At 34.5% G+C, this 24,262-nt stretch overlaps 1 protein-coding gene and 1 long non-coding RNA gene across 3 annotated transcripts in view; both read left to right on the top strand.

The window, feature by feature from the left end:
* The first annotated feature begins 4,256 nt into the window (after positions 1-4,256).
* The window catches only part of LOC117911236 (disease resistance protein RPP13-like), a 33,624-nt gene continuing 13,618 nt past the window's right edge, over positions 4,257-24,262 (top strand). The window contains exons 1-3 of one of the 2 annotated variants that reach the window (XM_034825531.1): positions 4,257-6,958; positions 7,639-7,673; positions 7,938-8,046. In XM_034825531.1, coding sequence (XP_034681422.1) covers positions 4,296-6,958; positions 7,639-7,673; positions 7,938-8,002 — 2,763 coding nt within the window. In that variant the 5' untranslated portion in view covers positions 4,257-4,295 and the 3' untranslated portion in view covers positions 8,003-8,046. Of the gene's footprint in view, positions 6,959-7,638; positions 7,674-7,937; positions 8,047-24,262 lie in introns of those variants that run through there. The other variant, XM_034825532.1, reaches the window with a different exon arrangement.
* On the top strand, positions 9,561-10,960 carry LOC117911241. The gene is made up of 2 exons (XR_004650855.1): positions 9,561-9,605; positions 10,607-10,960. It is a non-coding gene; the product is annotated as an uncharacterized LOC117911241 (long non-coding RNA).

Raw genomic sequence — 24,262 nt, 5'->3', positions numbered from 1 at the left:
TTTCAAGGGGAAAGAGGTGGTAGATGACATGTTAAGCCTAAGCTACATGGATTCACCCCCCTACCTAAAATCATGCTTTCTTCATCTAGGCCAAGTAGTATTCATAAGAAAATTACTCTTACTATGGATTGCAGAGGGTTTTGTTATACAACAAGATCAACAAAAAGAATGGAGGATGTAGCTGAAGATTATCTAAATGAGTTAATAAACAGAAACTTGTTCGAGTAGTGAGAATGAGCGTTAATGGGAGGGTTAGAGAATTACAAAACTCATGATGATCTAATATTAGGGTGGTCTATGAGAAGGGTGGCATGCCTAGGCTTTCTCAGTTGAGAGTTTATAAGGATTTATGGTTCATCTATGGACTTAATGAGCTCCTACATCCCTATGGCAGATAAATGTGGTTGATGGATTTCGAAATTCTCCTAACTGGATACACTCTTTTGATTCTTCCTACCAAAAATGTCCACAAGGGTAACAAATTCTTTCACGGATTCCCTCATTCTACAACAATTTTTTCCTACTATAAACATTGAATTCGGAACACTAACATTTATTTGAGTAGAGGATTACAGACAAATAAAAGAGAAAAAAAATGAACTCCTTTGAAATTGCAAGGAATGTAATTAGACCTTTTCATTCCATTTCATTTCATTTTCTACCCTCCTTTCTCACTACAGGTTTTCAGAGAGAGATGAGGATGTCTGGCGCTATTGCAGCAAATGATTGCCGAGAAGATAGTGTTGGAGTAATTGATATTATAATTGTGATCATATGGTTAAAATGATGAGTGCCTGAGCCTGTGTATTTGTTTAGGCTGGCATGGACTCGATTATAATAAATTTCATAATATGTGCACTACAAGAAATGAGATTGTATTCATATAATAAGAAAATATACGTTCTTATCAAAGCATAATATGTTTTAAGTTAAGTTAGAATGCGATAGCTTTGAATTCCTCCTTAGATCTGGCAGTCTATTGGAATCACTGATTGAAATTTATTTTTTAGAAAAGGCAACTATACTTTATAAAAAGTAAATGAATATAGAATTCTTTATGGGCTTGTTTTTCTTCTTTCCAAGGGCATTTTGAAAAAGTGGTTACCTGGAAAACAAAAAGGGCAAAAGTTGTGGGGTTTGATTGTGATTGCCAGCTCCACTTCACACAACAAAAAAAATCAGAGAATTCTACATTGGTGAAGAATTAGTGACCAAATCTGAGTGCGGGTGAAGAATTAATAACCAAATTAGGGCGCTTGTGATAACTCAACTTAATGATTTAATAATTTAATTCAAGTTATTAAATAGGTTAAGTATGTTTTGATAAGATACGGGTTAACTTCATTAATCTCCCATGAGACTTTGGTTAAATACATTTGAATTTCATTAGTTTGAAATTTTATCAAATCCTTTTCTTATTTTAAATGATAAAGAAGATGAGTGAAAATAAAAAATGAAAATAGTAGAAGAGATATTTGATAAAAGTTCAAAACAATGAGAGGTATGTGTAATTTAGTCAAAAGCTCGACTAGGTGAATCAAATTAATTTAATAAAATATCTTAACATCATAACTTAAAATTAGAAATAAATTTAAATATTCAGTCAAAATAATTAACTTATTCTTAAATTAAAATTTTTTTTTTTACCTTATTTGCATATATTTAGTAAAAGTATATTTTAAAATTATAACTCTACATTCATGATTAATTTTTTACAGCAAATATATATGTAACACTTGCATTTTCAAAATGGGGAAATGACTTCAAAAAATATGCTTTTAAATTTTGTTTAGAAAATGTTTTTTCAAAAAATATACTTTTAATTTTTTGTTTAGAAAATGTTTTTAAAAATAGTTTTGAAAACCAATTTTTGGTAACTATTATTTTCTAATGTTTTATAGAATAAAATTCTATTTAAAAATTTGAAATATTCTTAATATATTTTTATATTTTAAAAATAAAAATTTTATTTTATTTTTAACCATTTTCTATATTTATATAATTATTTTTTAAATAGTCATTATAAAACTAATAATTGTAAACAATTAAAAAATATTTTTTTAAAATATTATATTTTATGGTTTTAAGAGTGAAAAACTATTTTCTTTTTTTGATTGTCAAAATTATTTGCTTGTTTTGTTTTGTCTATTTTCAATGGATAAAAAATTATTTTTAAAAAACACTTGTGTACCTTATTGTTTTTCCTTCTATTGACTTTCAAACGGCATGCCCTTTGGAAAAAGTGGTAACTTTGAAAAAATGCATTATTATTATTCTTGAAGACGAGAGAAAGATTCTGTGTGTCCCTTTTTTTGTCTTTTTTCATCCGTTATCTCTCCCTCCTTTTCGATACTTCAGCGTTTGGATGGTTGAACAAAAGTCTAGATTATGACGCGGCTGTCACGTGAAGGTGCAACTTTTTCCCTAAACGTTAAGAGTTAGTAGCTAACCTTTTTTACGACTTACGAGGTAGGTGCTTATTTTTAGGTAAGCTCATTTGGACGGTTATATTTTAGATGGCTACGTTTTAGGTGGCTTCAATTCTTGATCAATATAATATTAGAAACTACATTAAAAGTGGTGCATGTGATGAATCCAAACGCCGAGGGAAGGTAATGTAAATTAAACAAATTTGAAGTCATTAATTAAAAACCCCACTTGGCCAGCTGTGGCTTTCTTGGCTGGCACAGTTGAATTATTATTTATGGGAACATGAAAGCAACTAAATGATAATATTTATTGCCATTCACTTCAAATACTTTGATTGAAGGGAATCTCAAACAATCTCCATAATTTTTCTAATTCCCTAAATGCCATGTAAGAACAAGTTGTTGATGCGAGGTCAACTGATGTCAAAACCTCCTTGTGTTGTGCCTCTTAGAGCTTCTACCTAATGACAGGAAACTGGGTAAGCTTCTTCCTTGCATAAAGGATATTCGGACAGATGGTTCGGGTACGCCCCTCTGAAACTTAAGTTAGACACAGGTAGATTAGGACCTTTTCAAGACGACAATGAGTAGGTCAGCTTAAGCACGTGTACCTGAGTTATGCTTTAGGAGGACTTTTTATAGTGTTCAAGAGAAAACCACTGTAGTGCTGAATAGACACTTTGACATTCTTTATAATGACGACTGCCTTGTAGGTGGCAGGACAATCATTACAAATTTAGGTAGCCAATAGGTGTTGTCAAAAGTTGTGTCATGATGCAGCTGCCCATCATTTCAACTTACTAGAGGTATGTGGCAGTGTGTGATAATCCATCGACATGGACGTAAAGACTAGGGAAGGTCCCATGCCATTGAAGCAACCAAATGATATCTAGAAACTATTGGCTGATTGCTCAATCGAAATCAAGTGCAGCTCATGCATGACTTAAAATACAGTCTTCTCCACCAAATCACAAAAGATTTGTGAGTATCATCTCTTTTGCCTCTAGCCACCCCTCTTGAGTAACCAATTATTTTTTTAAACCATAAAAAAACAATTAAAATATGTTTTTCGAAATACCATGTTTTTCATTTTTAATAACAGAAAATTGATTTTTGTCTTATAATTACTAAATACATTCCCTACTTTTTTTTTTTGTTTTTGTTTTGAAAAACAAAAAAAAAAAAGTTTTTAAAAATAATTGTCCAACAGGACCTTTAGACTTTATGATCACATAGACTCTAAATTATATATTTACACATTAAAAAAAATGGGTACATGAGATTTAAATTATAACGAGTAATGCTTACTAAACTTTATGAAAGTGTATGAAAGTAGATGCAAGAATTGAGAGCAAACTTTTTGAGTTAGCTTTACTTATTCTATTGTTTGCTTGACTTTGTCTAATTAATGAGAAGACCGGATCAAAGCAATCCTTTTCTTCTTGCCAAGCAAATAATAGCAATTAGCTAGAACTTTAGTAAAATTGTTTTGATTTTTAGCACCATGAATGTGAGAGGCCATTAATTATAAAACCTTTTGTACATTAGTTATTGCTGAATTAACTAAATGATATTTAGAAGCTATTAGCTGATATATTGCTTTCATATTATGGGTCGTTGGTGGATCGAAATCAAGTTCAGGTCATGCATATCTGGCATTTACATAAAATACTCTTCTCAGTCCTCTCCACCAAATAACAAAAGCACTATAATGTAATGGTTTCGTCAATCAAGATACCTTCATCAACGTTATAAGCTCTTGCCTCTTGCCATTACTCCTAAACATTATCCAAAACTTGAGTATTTCCTTCTTGAGAGAATCAGTTCCATCCAGAGTTAAGGGAAGGCCAGTGAGAGAACACTACAATGGCGACAGATGCTGTGGTTTCCTTTGCGATTGAAAGGATCGGTGACATGCTCATTCAAGAAGCAATTTTCTTGAAGGGGGTACGGGGGAAAGTCGAGAGGCTGAATAAAGATCTAGGGGCCATGAAATGCTTCTTGGAAGAAGCGGAGAAGAAGCAAGAAGAAGATGTAAGAGTGCGCAACTGGGTTTCTGAAATCCGTGAAGCGGTTTATGATGTTGAGGACATCATAGACATGTTCATCCTGAATGCAGAGTCCCTGCGAACAGTCTACTTTCTCAAGCGTGTCTTCAAGAAGTTGATAAACCGCCATAAGGTTGGCAAGAAAATTGAAGCCATCCAACTCAACCTCCAAGACATCTCAAATAGGCGGGAGGCTCTCGGAATAAAAAACATTGGAGAAGGAACAAGCGGTTCGGGTCAAAAGTTGCAGGATCTAAGACGCTCCTCTCCTCGTGCAGAAGAACGTGTCATCGTGGGCCTTACACAGGAGGCAGATAAGCTAGTAAAGCAGCTCACAGTAGGAGACCAAAGGCGCCGCGTGATTTCTTTGGTAGGAATGGGCGGCATAGGCAAAACCACCCTTGCCAAGAAGGTCTATAATCATGAAAAAATTGAGGAACACTTTCCAGATTGTCGTGCCTGGATTTATGTATCCCAAGATTGTAGACCCAGAGAGGTTTATATGCAAATTATTAACCAGGTTTCTGCACCAACTAAAGTGCAAGCAGAAATGATAGAGAAGTATGGAGAGAACGAGTTGGGGGATTTCCTTCATGATTATTTGAAGGAGAAAAGATATTTGATAGCTCTGGATGATGTATGGAGCTGTGCCGATTGGGATTTTATTGCCAAAGTGAGCAGCAACGATCCTGATTGCCTTGGAAATGTTTTTCCCGATGGGAGCAACGGCAGCAGATTACTTCTTACAACTCGATATAAGGATGTTGCTTTGCATGCAGATGCTCGAACTATTCCCCATGAAATGAGGCTTCTTTCGAAGCAACAGAGCTGGGACTTGTTTTGTCGGAAGGCGTTCCTTGATGCTGATAGAGGGAGCTATCCTCCAGATTTGAAGGAACTTGGGGAAGAGATGGTGGACAAATGTAATGGCTTGCCATTGGCCATCGTTGTATTGGGGGGTTTGCTGTCAAGAAATATGTCACATACAGAATGGAAGCAGGTGCACGGTAACATTAGTGCACACCTTGATAAAGAAGGCCAAATGGGAGTAATGACAATGCTAAACCTGAGCTACATCGACTTGCCCCATTACTTGAAACCGTGCTTTCTTCATTTAAGTCTCTTCCCAGAAGATTATGTGATCTCCTCAAGAAAACTGCTCCTTTTATGGACTGCTGAGGGTTTTGTGCCAGAACAAGATGACCGAAGAATGAAAGACATGGCTGAGGTTTACTTGAATGAGTTAATCAATAGAAATTTGATTCAAGGAGTGACAATGAGCGTTAATGGAAGGGTTATGAAATGTCGGGTTCATGACCTTGTACGAGAGTTGGCTATTGAAAAGGCAAAAGAACAAAACTTCATTGGAACTAATATTGCAGATCCTCCACCCTCCTCCACCAGTTCATCTCTCATTTCATCTAAACCCCGTCGTATTTATTCTGACTTTGAGAGGTGCGCTTCCATTGAACATTTAACTCCATATCTTCGCTCTCTCTTATTTTTCAATTTGGGGAAAAATTGTAGAGCATCACAACTAGATTTCATTGTTAAATGCTTCAAAGTGCTTAGAGTGTTAGATTTGGAAGGTTTAGAAATTGAATGCCTACCCAGTATGATTGGGGAACTGATTCATTTAAGGTACTTGGGAGTAAGGCATACTGGTCTAAAAATGCTCCCACCATCTATAGGCAACCTGAGGAGTTTGCAGACTCTGGAGATAAACAATCTTAGACAAGTGCCAAATGTGATATGGAAGATTAAAAACATGAGATATCTTTACATGGAGGGGCAAGAGGGAGATGTTCCACTGCAAATCGATACATTGCAAAATCTTCAAATTCTATCAGGCATAACCTTCAACCAATGGATCAAGAACGATTCAAGCAACTTAACTTGTCTTGAGAAATTGAAATTAGAAGGAAGATGTGAGGTAGAAGGGCATGTGTTTTCAAACTCCATTGCCAAGCTACTTAGTCTTAAATCCTTGTATCTCAAGGCATCAGATGAGTCCAACATTCCCTCCCTTGCCATGAACTCTTGCCTCCATCTCTCTAAGTTGGACATAAAGGGATGCATGCAAAAATTGCCTGAAATTGTTGAATTCTCACCAAATCTCACACAATTGACATTGGAAGCATCCAGGCTAGATCGTGATGCTATGCTCGTTTTGGAGAAGCTGCCAAAATTGTTGACTCTCAGATTAAGGGCTAAGTCATATCTTGGAAAGGAAATGCATGTATCTGCAAATGGGTTTCCTCAACTCAAAGTACTTCAACTTTTTAAGTTGAGGGAATTGAACAAGTTGAACATAGAGAAAGGCGCGATGCCATGGCTTATGCAACTACAATTTTATTCTAAAACAAAGTTCTCAGGACTTGATGAGCTGCTAAATTTGGTAGAGGTAAAAATTAAGCTTTCCTGGTTGCGGCTTCTTCTCGGGTCCAGAAGGTCTAGAATTCCTCTTTGGGATTATTCACGGTAACTACCTTCACCTATCTGCTTTGGATCCCTTCAATTACCAATTTTGTTATACCTTAATATATTGGTTATCTAATTAACATATAAGGAGTTCTTATACTGAAATTTTTTATATATCACTGATCACTCCCCCCCTTCCTATATAAATGAATGTAAAAAATGCAATAAGCATAAAAAAGTGATAGAATATATGTTTATAAAAGTCTAGAATTACTACCTATCACTTATTTCTTGAATTAACATGTAAGACCAATATAATTACTCATGCTACATTTTTTAATTATAATTTTTTTTAAAAGAAATTTATAGCATATTTGAAAATGAAATACATGTTGGGAATCTTTAAGACCATACTCCCACCTCTCTAATTTGTACACATTGAGCCCTATGTCGTTCTCTCTCTCTCACACACACATTTTTTTAGTTTCATCACTTTTTGCACATGTAGTAATCTTAATTATATCTACCAATTTAAAAAGTAAAACAAATACAAATGTTATTTTATATATCCAATCCATACCAGGAAAATAGCACTAACATTAGCTTTCCAAATATAAAGTAAGAAGTTCAAATAACTCAAATTATAACGATGCTTTTTTTTTAATTCTTTTTATTGTTCTTTTTATTTAGCTAACATGTCTTATTTGGTTTTCTATTTATTTCACTTTAATCATTGGAAGCGGTTCCGATGGAATTCAGTTGTGCCGTCAAAAAGGTAAGCCTGGAACCCCCTCTTACCCTGGATGATTGTTGGGTGTGTATATATGTTTTTATTCCCTTAGTTGGGTGTGATTTCAATCAACCCAGCCTAGTAATTCATGGCCAAGTATTATTCGTTTTTCTTTAATTTGCATAACAATGATGCTAGAGAGAAGCCCAAGCTCCTATACTTACCATTAGATTCCTAGTTCATGTACGCATGTTTACTTCAATTACATAAAAAGGTGGACTTCCGATACTCAGACATGTGCTGCAACAGGTCAAACATCAGCGAGCTCTAGGCAGGCTGTCGAAGAGTTAGCTGCCTTCCTAAGCTACCTTTAGTGGTGAGAGGAAAGCTGCATCATGGCCACTGATTACACATGGTTAAATGAGGACCAGGCAAGTACTTGTGAAATACTAATACCCAAAAATCACACGTATGGCTAAAACTTGTTGGCTCTCTATTTGTCAAATACCATTGTTTGTAATGGGAGGATAGCAGAAGGATTATAATGCATGTTTGATCTCTGCAAACTGAGCATGACTGAATCAAGCTACACCATCCATTTATGATTGTAAAACTCCTGCTACAAATTGTGTTTGCCAATGAATAGTTGTTTTGGGATACATCCAGAACATGAAATCCCTTCATGGCACAAAGAGCTCTGCTTGGAGTTGCACGTAGTTGCAGAAACTCTTGAATGAACGTACTGAATTATTATATATTCTTATATATGGCTTTTATTATATATAGTATCTTCTGAGTTTCTTATATATAGTTTTTTTTGTTTGATTAATTTTCATTGTGAATGTTTTTCTTGCAAGTTTACTATATTTGGAAAGATGCTTTTTTGAAGGTCTTTTTAGATATTTGCACCCGATTTCCAATTTGGGCTGATTGTAGTGCTTGAAAACATCAATGAGATTTCTTCTTGTTTAAGCTTGGCATTGAATCCTAAAGATCTTGTCTCGGTAATTCATCTAAGCATTATTTCCATGTGTTTATTGAACTAGTCTTATTGGGAACTGTCCTCTTTGTAATGGTTGTGAAGTCAATCTTGTCTTAGTCAATGGTTTAACTTTCCTTAAAAGTATGTCAAATAGTGTCGTTACTTATCTTTTGGACCCTTGTTCCTGGACTAGCTTTTTTGGGTATTGCAAATGTAAGTTTGTAGATAATGAATTTGTTGTTTAAGTGGTGTTTATTGACTTAAGAAACCAATATAGAATTTGTCTTTCCAATTGGGAATAGGCACTGAGAACATTCTGGATTTTGTCATTTTTTATCCTTATTGTGAAGAGTTTTTTAGACAATACCTTGAGAGTTGAAGTCTCTAGTTCAATCATGACACCTAAAAGCAGTTTTACATTTTGAAATGTAATGCAATGAAGAAGTTCAAAAAATTATATGGTAGAATAAAATTCTTTATGTACCTTTTTTTCATTGATAGGTAATTATTTTTTTATTCATATTTTCTTCCCATCGGGACTCTTACCTGGGATCTCACTCAAACCCAAACCCACCCTCTACCACTTGAGCCATGCCTAAAGGGCAGAATACTTTATTTACCTTGGAGTGGTTTTAGAGAACTTTGTTTATTCTTCTCTATTTGTGCATGCTAGGTCCTTAAGTTGTGGCTGTTTCATGTCAACATGTGTTGGGAACTCTGCAACTTGGGGTAATACTATAGCCTGAAGAGTTAGAAATATTATCATCCTTGATTAGGCCATTATAGAAATCCTGCAATCGTAACAGAACCTGATTGAACCACAATTTTGACCAACATCGACTTTTTTGTTATTGGATGTCAAATGTAGTTTTGTACTCTCTGTTTTAATGTTCTGGTTTTCTGAAGGTACTGTCCAGTGAATGTTGCATCTGATCAAACCGTCTCTTTTGCAGGTTCAGTGATTAGGAGCAATTCTTCAGAGCTTCCCAAACAAGGTATGCTCTTACTGTTGGGCTTAAAAATTAATCACTAGGTTTGACTAAAAGTAAAATAAAAAACTCATGATAAAAAACTTACAAAAAATTTTAGGAGCTATTGGAAGCAATAAAGAAAATTTTCTTTATTAATTGATGTAATCCTTCTTTGTTTTGCCTATAAAAAACCCTTTTGTATTATTTTTTTTTTAATTTTCAAATTACAAATCTAAGTGATGATAAAAAATTGCTTTTCGTATATTTTTTCTTACTTTTTTCCCTTTTTTGTTTGTGCGGAAGATTCTTGGGATGCTAAATCTGCCTTGTGATATAGTAAAAAAAAAATATATTGGGGTTCCTTTTTTCTATTTATGATTACATTTGGACTTGGAGGTCCTAGTTGGAAACATTAGATCTACCCTTGAAAACAATCACAATCTAAGGTTGTGTTTAGTTTCAAAAACCTTTTCTGGTTTTCATTTTATAAAATAAAGATTTAATATAGTTATTATTAATAAAATAAAATATTTTAATATAAAAATATTTTCAGTTATACTATTCCATGATTTAGTAAATAAATAAAATATTTACATCTTACTTTTAAGATAATTTTGCTTTTAAATATATATAAAATAATGTTTTATTCATATGAATATTTTTTTTCCTATTTGTAATATTTGTATTCCTCTTATGTTGTAGGTGTCACTAGGTTTATGTGATTTTATTTCTTTTTTTGTTTTCAATCTTTTTTTTGTCAAGTTTTCTTGAGAAAAAATTGAAAAATTCAAATTGGTGTTTTGGCTTTTTCTATTTTTTGAGTTCAGGTTTCCAGAAAATGAAAATGGAAAAATGCATTCCAAACATGTTTTCTCTGAAAGTGAAAACAGATAGCAGTCTAAATAAACAGAGCCTAAATATCTCGCATTCTATGAAAAATTACAATATCACCTGACTGTGAGTGAGGCTATTAAGTGGCACAATTTTTGGTGTTGATGATTACAACTTAGTATTCGGTGGTGCAGGGTCCTGAATTTGCTGTGATTGTCAATTCTGTAACATCCAAGAAAGTTGCTGCTTTGATCACTCTCACTGGTTTTCGCACTGAAAGAAAATAAAGGGCCGAGAGGAGTTTCTTCAGCTTCAAGCATAATGCAACCAAGCTATGAGCCAGCTAGGTATGTTGGGATTTTGATCATTTTCCAGTTTTTTTTGCCTCCCAGAAGGATTTATTCATTTTGAATGAGTTCAAAACTTCTTGTGGTGGAAACCAGACCAGTTTAAGTCATTTTAATGGCACAGTGCATTTTCTAGATTAAGGAGCCTGTGGTGAAGAATTTGAAATTCATAATCTTGTATTAATGTTAAGCTTTTAATTATTTTATGTGTTATCGCATATCATGATTCAGTTATTGGTAATTCAATTTGGTAATAGGTTAAAGGGATTCCCTTTTTCTCTAAGGATGCGTAAAGGTCCATACAGCTGAATGGAATCCGAAGAAACTTGTGCTGATGAATGTTAATGGACTATAGGGATTCCCTTCTTCAGAACCCTTTGATGCCAAGTTTTCTGGAGTATCATGTGCTTAAACTCAAGCAGACTGTGGACCCGCATTTTTCATGTGCGTCCCCACTCGATCGGCGAAACTCGCTTTTTATTTGTGAAAAATTAATTTTAGAAAAGTTGGAGTCGCCACCTATTTTATTTTTATTTTAAAGGGAAAATAAAACAAGAAAGAAAAACCCTAAAAGTGACTCCATAGTTTTGGAAAAAAAGCATGTCTTTGGGAAACCTGAGTCTAAGTCCGGGGATTAGGTTACCTATTGGGAAGGTACATTTAAAAAGTAGCACCCCTCTAAGCCCTCTAAAGGTCTCTACTAACTAAGTTAAGGGGAATGTGACAATTAATCGGTTTAATTATGGATACCTAAGTAGGCTAGGTGGTTCCAAAAAAAGCATGCCAAACAAGATCAAATCATAATAAAGGAAGGTTAGGATGCATACCCGGACTACTTCTCAAGCGCTATCATAAAACATCGATGGTTAATTTAAACAATATATCATCCAGCATGTATTTTATTAGAAATAATCAAACAATGAAACATGTATATCAGAACACTCAAGCATTATTAGACATAAGCATTATTTCACAATGACAAACATATTCACATAATTCAGAAAGTAGGTGATAGAGGACATACCTGGATAGCATAGATAATTTGTAACGTGCTTCCTCAAGTTGTAAGGGGTTAGATAACAAATAATAAAATATGGAAATCCTAGCATGCTCGTTATCTAATTAGCATAGCAAAAGTGATCAAAGTATACATAATCATCAATTATCACATACATCTTGTATATAATTCCTAAAAAATCGATAGACGTGATTTCAATAAGTGTCAAATGTGGCAACAAAAATAAATTTTGAAAAGATTTTCTTATGTAGGGGTTTCACCAATTCCCCAATCGATATACACGAATTTAGCTTAGAATTATCCCATTTGTTTGGGACCATAAGCTTTGATTCGTGTTTTATTCAAAACTGTAACTTTATTTGAAAGATGTGAACCGATCAAAACATGGTTGCACATTATTTAAAAAAAAAAAATGAGATTTTGATTCTAAGAACTCTAAATGAATTTTTGAAATGGATTTTTAAGGAAATAAGATTTTGAGAATAGTGTTATATAAAAAGAAATTAATTTGAAAGCAATAAAGTGTATGAATCAAAATACCAAGCAAAACAAAAGAGAACAAAATCGCAAAGTAGAATTTTTGACAACCAAGAAAATTGAAGGTGAGAATAGAGACTAATCTTCATGAGTTTCCAAAAGCCTCAGAAAGAAAATCAAATTAAATGAAGGATCACTAAAGCAACGGGCAAGGCATTCTAGATTAGACAAACTAACAAGGTATCGATTCATGAACTAACCGCTAGGATTTTAAAAGCATATAAATTTAGATAAGGGTGATCAGGATCTAACATTAATGATTTTGAAGCAAAAACTAAAAATGGATCAATTCAGGTAAGAAACTAAAATTATAGAAGTACCTAAACTAATTAAAACGAGTTTGACTAAATTAAACAAAAAACGTGAACTTTCAAACATAGAATTAATTTTACTAATGAACTACAATTATAAAAGTGCTTAAGCTAATTAAAATAAGCCAAACTAAATCAAAGCAAACTAAAGATATGTACTTTCAAGCATAGAATTAATTTTATTGATGAACCAAAAATTATAAAAGTGTCTAAACTAAATAGATGAATTAAATTAAATCAAAGTACACTAAAAACATGAACTTTTAAATAAAGAATCAATTTTATCAATAAATAAATAAAACTATAAAAACACATAAACTAATTAAAAGGAACCAAATTAAATCAAAGAATACTAAAAATATGAACTTCCAAACATGAAATCAATTTTATTAATAAACTAAAACTATAAAAAACACCTAAAATAATGAATATAAATTATTAAATCAAAGCAAACTAAAAAAAACTGAAACTTTCAAACATGGGAACAATTCTATTAATGAACTAAACTATAAAAAATATCTAAACTAACTATAATGAATCAAATTAAATTAAAGCAACCTAAAAACGCAAACTTTCAAACATAAAATCAATTTTATCAATGAACTAAAACTATAAATGTATTTGAATTAAATAGATAAATTAAACTAAATCAAAAGTAAACTAAAGACATAAACTTTTAATATAGAATCCAATTTATTAACGAACTAAAATTATAAAAGTATCTAAACTAATTAAAATGAATCACATTAAATCAAAGAATACTAAAAATATGAACTTTCAAATATGGGATTAACTTTATCAATAAATAAATAAATGGAATACAAGTAATTAAAAGAATAGCAAATGCATGAATAAATGAACAAATAAAACTCAAATGTTTTCAATCTGATGCAATCAATCAAAATTAAATAGGGATCAAATCATTCTTTTTTTCTAATATAATGAATCAAAATTAAAACACACAAACTCATTCAAGCCAAACTAACAAATAAATTAATACTAAATTAAATTGGAATTAAAAAAAAGAAAAAAAGATATCTAATAAAAAAATGAAAACTCTTTCAAAAACTAACCTGTGTTATGGAAAAAAATCCGTCTTTGATGCGTTAAAGTAGCCCCTCCTTGAAAATCCTTTGTTCCTCTCTATTTCAAAAAGAATATCACGACCCTTTGCTCCGAAAATTCTCTCTTGCGTGTTCTCTCCAAAAAAAAATCTCTCCCCCCCCCTCTCGTTCCTCTGTTCTCCTATTTTATAGGACATCCCATTTTTTTTTTTTTTTTTTTATGGAATATCCTCTTTTTTTTTTTTTTTTTTTTTTTTTTAATGCACATGGATATAGAAAGTGCATGCATGTGGCTCACATTGGAGACTTCCCTAAGATGCAGCCGTGTCCTATTTGGTAAGTGATCAAGCATGTTGACTTTTCTTTCTTAAAAATAATAAAGAAATCTCTCTTACAGTTGTGCACAAAGTGGCCACTTCCTTCCTTTTTATTTTCAATAATATAAATCTCTTTTTTTTCCACCCTCCATTCAGCCGTGATCTCCTCTTTCTATATGCAGCCCGTATTCCTATTTGAAGCCATGATCTCACTTCCCTTAATGAGGACTCTTCCCAAAACGTTTAGCCTACCTTTCAATGTATCCATCCCACCATGCGTCCAAGGAAATCCTCCAAATATTCAATCTCAATGTGATTGTGCACACCTTCCATACTTTTCCTACAAAATTTCAAAGTTAATAGATTAAATAAAATAATAATAATAATAATGATAAAAAATGAGTAAAAGTAACAATAATAATAATAGTTGTAAAATAAAAATAAAACATTTAAATAAAATTCTTAAATTGAAATAGATAAGTAAGGGCAATTATTATGAAAAAAGTGACAAAATAATAAGGAAATAAAATAAGTGAAGAAATAGACAAGATAATAAATATAATAAATAAAAATAAAATAATAAAAAGTCAAGTCATGCAACTTTAAAATAAACGAGCCATGCAAGTCATGCAAGCCATACAAAAAAAATGCAATCATGCAAACATGCAAAAAAAATGCTTAAAAGGTGATCTAAGTGGGCCTAAGTGGGCCAAGTGTATCTAAATAGGCTTAGGGTGCCTAAATGGGTCAAGGGTGCCTAGGTGAAGTCTAGTCTAAATCAAGACTATTGAGGATCACAATAAAGGGTCAGATAATCCCTTAACCAAAGTCTCCGAGGTGACTCAGAAAAGGGTAAGTCGTACGAGTAGTAATGGGCCAACAAGGAACTACCGTGGAGCACTGTAAGTGAATTTAAAGACATGTGCTAAAGGGACAAAATTGAGGGTCTACATAGACGTTCTCTTCTCCAGGCCTACTTTTTCTTTTGCAAAAGGTAAGGTATACCTCTAGGCTTGATATCAATGACAATCAAATCCGACTAGTTGCGCAAGCAAGGTGTTTGATTCCAATACAAGAGAGGAACCCCACAATGTTTGTATTAAAGGAAAGTGTCATGACCTGCGGTTTGAGCACAAAACTTTCAAGTAAGCTGAGTAGTTCCTTGTTGAGTGTATCAGTTCAATTCAAGGAGGGTGTGCGGGCGAGCATTACAATGGCGACAAAGGCTGTGGTTTCCTTTGCTGTCGAAAAGATCAATGACATGCTCATTCAAGAAGCAATTTTCTTGAAGGGGGTACGGGGGAAAGTAGAGAGGCGGAAGAAAGATCTAGGGGCTATGAAATGCTTCTTGGAAGAAGCGGAGAAGAAGCAAGAAGAAGATTTAAGAGTGCGCAACTGGGTTTTTGAAATCCGTGATGCGGTTTATGATGTTGAGGACATCATAGACATGTTCATTCTGAATGCAGAGTCCCTGAGAACAGACTACTTTCTCAAGCGTGTCTTTAAGAAGTTGATAAACCGCCATAAGGTTGGCAAGAAAATTGAAGCCATCCAACTCAACCTCCAAGACATCTCAAATAGGCGGGAGACTCTCGGAATAAAAAATATTGGAGAAGGAACAAGCAGTTCGGGTTGAATGTTGTAGTATCTAATGAAGGGAATTAAGTCGAATTCCCAACCTGTGAGAAACAAAAAATAGAGAAAACACACGCCAAAGAAAAACAATCACACGCACAAGACAATATTTACGTGGTTCGGCAATTTACTTACGTCCACGGAGTTGCATGGATATCGCTATTATCAGGGAAGAATACAGAGTATAACTCTCGACTATAATATTTTTCTCTCTATATATAACACAGCAACCACACCACACTAAAAAACCCTAATTACAAAAGGCGGTTCCACAATGGGTTAAACGGGCCTATCAGCCTAAGCCTTCGCTCCATAGACTAAGCCTCAATAAATATCCCATTAAAAAACTACGTAATATTATTCGGGTCGGGTCGTCAAACTGGATCAAACAAAATTAGGCTTCACAAAGCCCAACAAATCTCCCACTTGGAGACTAGTTTAATCACCAAATTCAAACTGCTATCCTCCAAGAGACAATCCCTCATCCCTGCAACTCATTCTCCTGTCCTTAAGCTAGAAGACTAATTGAAGCTGCGCACAAATTCAACTTCTCAATAGTGACACCCTTAGTCAACATGTCTACCGGGTTCTTAGATTCACAAATCTTCTCAAGTATTACCAGTTTATCTTCAACAAGGTAACGGATAAAGTGGTATTTTGTTTGTATATGTTTCGACTTTGAATGAAAAGCCGAATTTTTGGCAAGAAAAATTGCACTCTGACTGTCACTGTGTAGAATGCCCATCTTATGCTTCTTACCCAATTCATCTAAGAAACCATGTAGCCAAATCATCTTCTTACCAAAATCACCTGTAGCATAATTCTATATGATTTCTTAGTGTGGAGTGGTATGAAACGAAGCTCTTGAATCCAAAACCCAATCATCAAGTGGACTATCTATTGTAAGAAGTAATGCATCATGTACCTCTTCTGTTACAGCATTAGCAGAATCATATTCATTATTCTTCTTAGGACTTTTGCATTGCCTTCTAAAGTGACCTGTTTTCCCACGATTCCAGCATTGTACTTGTTGGCCTGATCTAGATTTGCTTATGTTCCGATTAGAATTTCTGGATTTTCATCTACCCTGGTTTGAATTTCTGTCATGACCTCTATCTCTTGTCTCAAGGTTTAGGGCAGAACCAGATCCTGAGGTTTTGCCTACATCTCTTCGGCGAATCTCCTCAGCCAGAATTAAATCTCGTATATCATTATACTTGAGCTTTTCCTTTCCCGTAGAATTGCTTACTGCCATCCTCATTGCCTACCAACTATTTGGCAAAGAAGCCAAGACGATCAGAGCATGAATCTCATCATCAAAATCATTTTTTACAGACAACAATTGATTTGTGATTGTATTAAATTCATTTAGATGTTGTGCTACTGATGCATTCTCTACCATCTTCAAATTGACCAATTTCTTCATCAGATGCACCTTATTGTTTGCGAACGACTTTTCATACATACTGGACAAAGCCTTCATCATATCTGTTGTGGTATTTTCTTTTACAACATTGTGTGTAACAGACCTAGACATAGTTAACCTAATAACTCCTAGAACCTGTCTGTCAAGAAGCACCCATTCCTCAACCTTCATACTCTCAGGTTTTGTCCCCAAAAGAGGCAAATGCAATTTCCTCCCATAGAGATAATCTTTAATCTGCATTCTCCAATACGCAAAGTTTGTGCCATCAAACTTTTCTATTCCAAACGCCTTTCCTGATTCATCTGCCATTGCTCCCACTCAAACCTAACCCTAGGCTTTGATACCAATTGAAGGGAATTAAGTCGAATTCCCAACCTGTGAGAAACAAAAAATAGAGAAAACACACGCCAAAGAAAAACAATTACACGCACAAGACAATATTTATGTGGTTCGGCAATTTGCCTACATCCATGGAGTTGCAGGGATATCACTATTATCAGGGAAGAATACATAGTACAATTCTCGGCTACAATATTTTTTTCTCTCTATATATAACACAGCAACCACACCATACTAAAAAACCTTAATTATAAAAGACGATTCCACAATGGGCTAAACGGGCCTATTGGCCCAAGCCTTTGCTTCATAGACTAAGCCTCAGTAAATCTCCCATTAAAAAACCACGCAATATTATTCGGATCGGGTCGTCAAACTGGATCAAACAAAACTAGGCTCCACAAAGCCCAACATCTAAGACACTCCTTTCCTCGTGTAGAAGAACGTGTCATTGTGGGCCTTACAGAGAAGGCAGATAAGCTAGTAAAGCAGCTCACCATAGGAGACCAAAGACACCACGTGATTTCTTTGGTAGGAATGGGCGGCATATGCAAAACCACCCTTGCCAAGAAGGTCTATAATCATGAAAAAATTGTGGAACACTTTCCAGATTGTCGTGCCTAGATTTATGTATCCCAAGATTGTAGACCCAGAGAGGTTTATATGCAAATTATTAACCAGGTTTCTGCACCAACTAAAGAGCAAGCAGAAATGATAGAGAAATATGGAGAGAACGAGTTGAGGGATTTCCTTCATGATCATTTGAAGGAGAAAAGATATTTGATAGTTCTGGATGATGTATGGAGCTGTGCCGATTGGGATTTTCTTGCAAAAGTGAGCACCAACGATCCTGATTGCCTTGGAAATCTTTTTCCCGATGGGAGTAAAGGCAGCAAATTTCTTCTTACAACTCGATATAAGGATGTTGCTTTGCATGCAGATGCTCGACCTATTCCCCATGAAATGCGGCTTCTTTCGAAACAACAGAGCTGGGACTTGTTTTTTCGGAAGGTGTTCCTTGATGCCGATAGAGAGAGGTATCCTCCAGATTTGAAGGAACTTGGGGAAGAGATGGTGGACAAATGTAAAGGTTTGCCATTGGCCATCGTTGTATTGGGGGGTTTGCTATCAAGAAATATGTCACATACAGAATGGAAGAAGGTGCACGATAACATTAGTGCATACCTTGCTAAAGAAGGCGAAATGGGAGTAATGACAATGCTAAACCTGAGCTACACCGACTTGCCCCATTACTTGAAACCGTGCTTTCTTCATTTAAGCCTCTTCCCAGGAGATTATGTGATCTCCTCAAGAAAACTGCTCATTTTATTGACTGCTGAGGGTTTTGTGCCCGAACAAGATGACCAAAGAATGAAATACGTGGCTGAGGTTTACTTGAATGAGTTAATCAATAGAAACTTGATTCTAGTAGTGAGAACGAGTGTTAACGCAAGGGTTATGGAATGTCGGGTTCATGACCTTGTACGAGAGTTGGCTATTGAAAAGGCAAAAGAACAAAACTTCATTGGAACTAATATTGCAGATCCTCCACCCTCCTCCACTAGTTCATCTCTCTTTTCATCTAAATCCCGTCGACGAAGTATTTATTCTGACTTTGAGAGGTGCGCTTCCATTGAACATTTAACTCCATATCTTCGCTCTCTCTTATTTTTCAATTTGGGGAAAAATTGTAGAGCATCACAACTAGATTTCATTGCCAAATGCTTCAAAGTGCTTAGAGTGTTAGATTTGAAAGGTTTAAAAATTGAATGCCTACCCAGTATGATTGGGGAACTAATTCATTTAAGGTACTTGGGATTAAGGCATACTGGTTTAAAAATGCTTCCACCATCTATAGGCAACATGAGGAATTTACAGACTTTGGAGATAAACAATCTTCGACAAGTCCAAAAATGTGATACGGAAGATTAAAAACATGAGATATCTTTACATGGAGGGGCAAGAGGAAGATGTTCCATTGCAAATTCATAAGTTGCAAAATCTTCAAATTCTATCAGGCATAACCTTCAACCAATGGATCAAGAACAATTCAAGCAACTTAACTTGTCTTGAGAAATTGAAATTAGAAGGAAGGTGTGAGGTAGAAGGGGCTGTGTTTTCAAACTCCATTGCCAAGCTACCTAGTCTTAAATCCTTGTACCTTAAGGCATCAAATGATTCTAACATTCCACCCCTTGCCATAAACTCTTGCCTCCATCTTTCCAAGTTGGACATAAAGGGACACATGCAAAAATTGCTTGAAACCATTGAATTCTCACCAAATCTTACACAATTGACATTGGAAGCATCTAAGCTAGGTTGTGATCCTATGCCTGTTTTAGAGAAGCAACCAAAATTGTTGATTCTTAGATTAAGGGCAAATACATACCTTGGAATGAAAATGCAGGTGTCTGCAAATGGGTTTCCTCAACTCAAAGTACTTCAACTTTCAGAGTTACAAGGATTGATTGAGTTGAATATAGGGGAAGGCGCAATGTCATGGCTTAAGCAATTACAAATTCATAAACGAGTGAATATCTTAGGATTTAATAGGCTTCTAAAGCTAGTGGAGCTAAACATTATAGGTCAACCATTTCCTATTATGATGTATGGCTTCTGCCCAGATTGGCACCTCATCCTTGGCATCAAAGAAGGTACCTAAATTCATCTATCTACTTAGATCCCTTGAAGTATCAATTTTTACTACTCGTTACTTCTTGAATTAACTTATAAGACCAATATAATTACTCTTTCTATATTTTTAATATTATTTTATTTAATTTATAGCGTACTTGAAAATGAAATACATGTTAGGATTTTGTATTTTCTCTTTTTATAAATTTGGAAAGCAACCTTTTCTTCTATTAAAACAAATCCATCTAGTGGCCTGATGACCATACTTCATCTTTCTTTGTAGACTCATTGAGCCTTGTGCATCGCTATTTCTCTCACATGTTTTTCCAATTTCATCACTTTTGCACATTTGATAGGTTTTAAATGCATGTGCAAAACCAGTATATATTTGAAAAATAAAATAAAACAGATGCAAATATTTTTCTATATATATTCAATCCATACTAGGAAAATAGCAGTACCATTAAATGGTTACCCAACTCCATTGCTTTTGAATAAACTGGAACTTTAATTTTAAATATACAGTGGAAAGTTAAAACAACTCAAATTATCTCTCTTCAACATCGTAAGGATGATTTTTTTTTTTCAATTTTTTTATTGTTCTTTTTATTCCGCTAACATGCTTTGTTTGATTTTTCTATTCATTTCAGAATCTTTATAAATGGTGAGATTTGAGGTCAATTTTACCGTGAAAAAGGTATGCCTGGAAGTTTGGAATTCACTTTTACCTTGGATGATTGTTGGGGTGTATAAATGCATGTTTTGTTCCCTTACTTGAATGTGATTTCTACCGAGCCAGCCTAGTAATTCATGGCCAAGTATTATTCCTTATTCTTCTGCATAACAATTAGTGATGCCAGAGAGAAGCCAAGATCTTTTCACTGAAATTTCTATTTAGCTACTGAATCCCACTTCAGAACCTATTATTAGATTCAACAAAACAAGTCTTTTTTTTTGCCAAATTAAATAACTTCAGCTTTTATTGAAGAGAAATTAATTACTTCTATAGTTTTCAGTTTCTTAACAAACATATATTATATATGAACTAATGCTGAGATCCTTGCTACAACTTTGTACATATATGCATGTTTAGTTTAGGTACCTAAGAGTTGGCCATGTGATACTTAGATCTGTGTTGCAACAGGTCAAACAGCAGAAAGCTCCAGGGAAGAAGTTGAAAAATTAGCCACATATCTCAAATATCCATGACATCCTCGTGGCCAAAATCACAACATGTATGACAAGTGAAAGGCTAAAACTTGTTGGCTCTCTTTTTGTCTATTTTCATTGTTTATAATGTATGTTTGATCTTTGCAAATAGATAATTTGAGCATGCCAAACATGTTCGATAACTTGAAGATTATGCTGCAGCAGATTTGCCAGGGCCTTCTACCTCATGCTTGATTCCATGATGGAGTGATTGAAAGGAAACATAAGGCCATGCTATTAAAATCTCATGCATTATATTTTCTAAAAACATTATATTTTATGATTTTAAGAGCGAAAAACTATTTTCTATTTTTTGATTTTCAAAAATATTTTCTTGTTTTGTTTTATTCTTTTTTCAATGGATAAAAAATTATTTTTAAAAAACACTTGTGTGCCTTATTGTTTTTTCTTCTATTAACTTTCAAACGGCATGCCCTTCGGAAAAAGTGGTAACTTGGAAAAAATGCATTATTATTATTCTTGAAGACGAGAGAAAGATTCTGTGCGTCCCTTTTTGTCTTTTTCATCCGTTATCTCTCCCTCCTTTTTGATACTTCAGCGTGTGGATGGTTGAACGAAAGTCTAGATTATGACGCGGCTGTCAGGCGAAGGTGCAACTTTTTCCCTAAACGTTAAGAGTTAGTAGCTAACCTTTTTATGGATCAGATGGGTCAATTTTGCCGGAGTCGAAGATGGTTAGGTGGGGGTGACTTAGAGGTAGGTGCTTATTTTTAGGTAAGCTCATTCAGACGGTTATATTTTAGATGACTACGTTTTAGGTGGCTTCAATTCTTGATCAATATAATATTAGAAACTAAATTAAAAGTGGTGCATGTGATGAATCCAAACGCCGAGGGAAGGTAATGTAAATTAAACAAATCCCAAGTCTTCGTCATCTCCCATACCTAACACGTTTGTAGGATAATAACAACTAAGGGTGAGGAAGTTATTAATTAAAAACCGCACTTGGCCAGCAGTGGCTTTCTTGGCTGGCAGGCGAATTGTCTATTATTGAATTATTACTTATGGGAACATGAAAGCAAATAAATGATATTATTTATTGCCATGTTGCTGTATATTATATTATGGATGATTGCTGATCAAAATGAAGTCCACCTCATGCATCTCTGCCATTCACTTCAAATACTTTGATTGAAGGGAATCTCAAACAATCTCCATAATTTTTCTAATTCCCTAAATGCCATGTAAGAACAAATTGTTGATGCGAGGTTAACTGAGGTTAGAACCTCCTTGTGCTGTGCCTCTTAGAGCTTCTACCTCGCGAAGGGGAATTGGGTAACCTTCTTCCCTGCATAAAGGATGTTCGGACAGATGGTCCGGGTATGCCCCTTCGAAACTTAAGTTAGACATAGGTAGGTTAGACCTTTTCAAGGAGAGAATGAGTAGGTTAGATTAAGCGCACATACCTGGGTTATGCTTTAGGAGGACTTTTTATAGTGTTCAAGAGAAAGCCATTGTAGTGTTGAATAAATACTTTGACCTTCTTTATAATGACGGCTGCCCTGCAGGTGGTAGGACAATCATTACAGATTTAGGAGGCCAGTAAGTGCCATCAGAAGTTGTGTCATGATGCAGTTGCCCATAATTTCAACTTGCTAGAGGTATGGGGCAGTGTGTGATAATCCATCGACATGGATGTAAGGACTGGGGAAGGTCCCATCAGCCACTGAAGCAACCAAATAATATCTAGAAACCATTGACTGATTGCTCAATCGAAATCAAGTGCAGCTCATGCATGACTTAAAATACAGTCTCCTCCACCAAATCATGAAAGAATTATGAGTAAGAAAGAGTGAGTACCATCTCTTTTGCCTCTAGCCACCCCTCTAGAGTAACCAATTATTTTTTAAAACCATAAAAAAAAACAATTAAAATATGTTTTTTGAAATACCATGTTTTTCATTTTTAATAACAGAAAATTGATTTTTGTCTTGTAATTACTAAATACATTCCCTACATTTTTTGTTTCGAAAAACAAAAAATTTTTTTTTTTTTAAATAATTGTCCAACAGGACCTTTAGACTTTATGATCACATAAACTCTAAATTATATATTTACACATTAAAAAAAATGGGTACATGAGATTTAAATTATAACGAGTAATGCTTATTAAACTTCATGAAAGTAGAAGCATGAACTGAGAGCAAACTTTTATGAGTTAGCTTTACTTATTCTATTGTTTGCTTGACTTGGTCTAATTAATGAGAAGACCGGATCAAAGCAATCCTTTTCTTCTTGCCAAGCAAATAATAACAATGAGCTAGAGCTTTAGTAAAATTGTTTTGATTTTTAACACCATGAATGTGAGAGGCCATTAATTATAAAACCTTTTGTACATTGTTTTCAACACCTAACACATTTGAAAGATAATAAAAAATAAAAACAAAAGGGATAAGATAGACTAATATCGGATGAACAAATTCTAAATTATAAGTAGCAGGTACGAGACTTCTTGGCTGCTAGCTAAATTATGTATTGGCGAATTAACTATATGATATTTAGAAGGTATTAGCTGATATATTGTTTTCATATTATGGGTCGTTGGTGGATCGAAATCAAGTCCAGGTCATGCATATCTGGCATTTACATAAAATACTCTTCTCAGTCCTCTCCACCAAATAACAAAAGCACTATAATGTAATGGTTTCGCCAATCAAGATACCTTCATCAACGTTATAAGCTCTTGCCTCTTGCCATTACTCCTAAACATTATCCAAAACTTGAGTATTTCCTTCTTGAGAGAATCAGTTCCATCCAGAGTTAAGGGAAGGTCAGTGAGAGAACACTACAATGGCGACAGATGCTGTGGTTTCCTTTGCGATTGAAAGGATCGGTGACATGCTCATTCAAGAAGCAATTTTTTGAAGGGGGTACGGGGGAAAGTCGAGAGGCTGAATAAAGATCTAGGGGCCATGAAATGCTTCTTGGAAGAAGCGGAGAAGAAGCAAGAAGAAGATGTAAGAGTGCGCAACTGGGTTTCTGAAATCCGTGAAGC

The sequence above is a fragment of the Vitis riparia genome, chromosome 3, assembly GCF_004353265.1.
Source record: "Vitis riparia cultivar Riparia Gloire de Montpellier isolate 1030 chromosome 3, EGFV_Vit.rip_1.0, whole genome shotgun sequence".
Taxonomy (NCBI): Eukaryota; Viridiplantae; Streptophyta; class Magnoliopsida; order Vitales; family Vitaceae; genus Vitis; species Vitis riparia.
The sequence above is the reverse complement of the archived record's forward strand: the minus strand, read 5'-3'. Positions and strand labels throughout refer to the sequence as shown.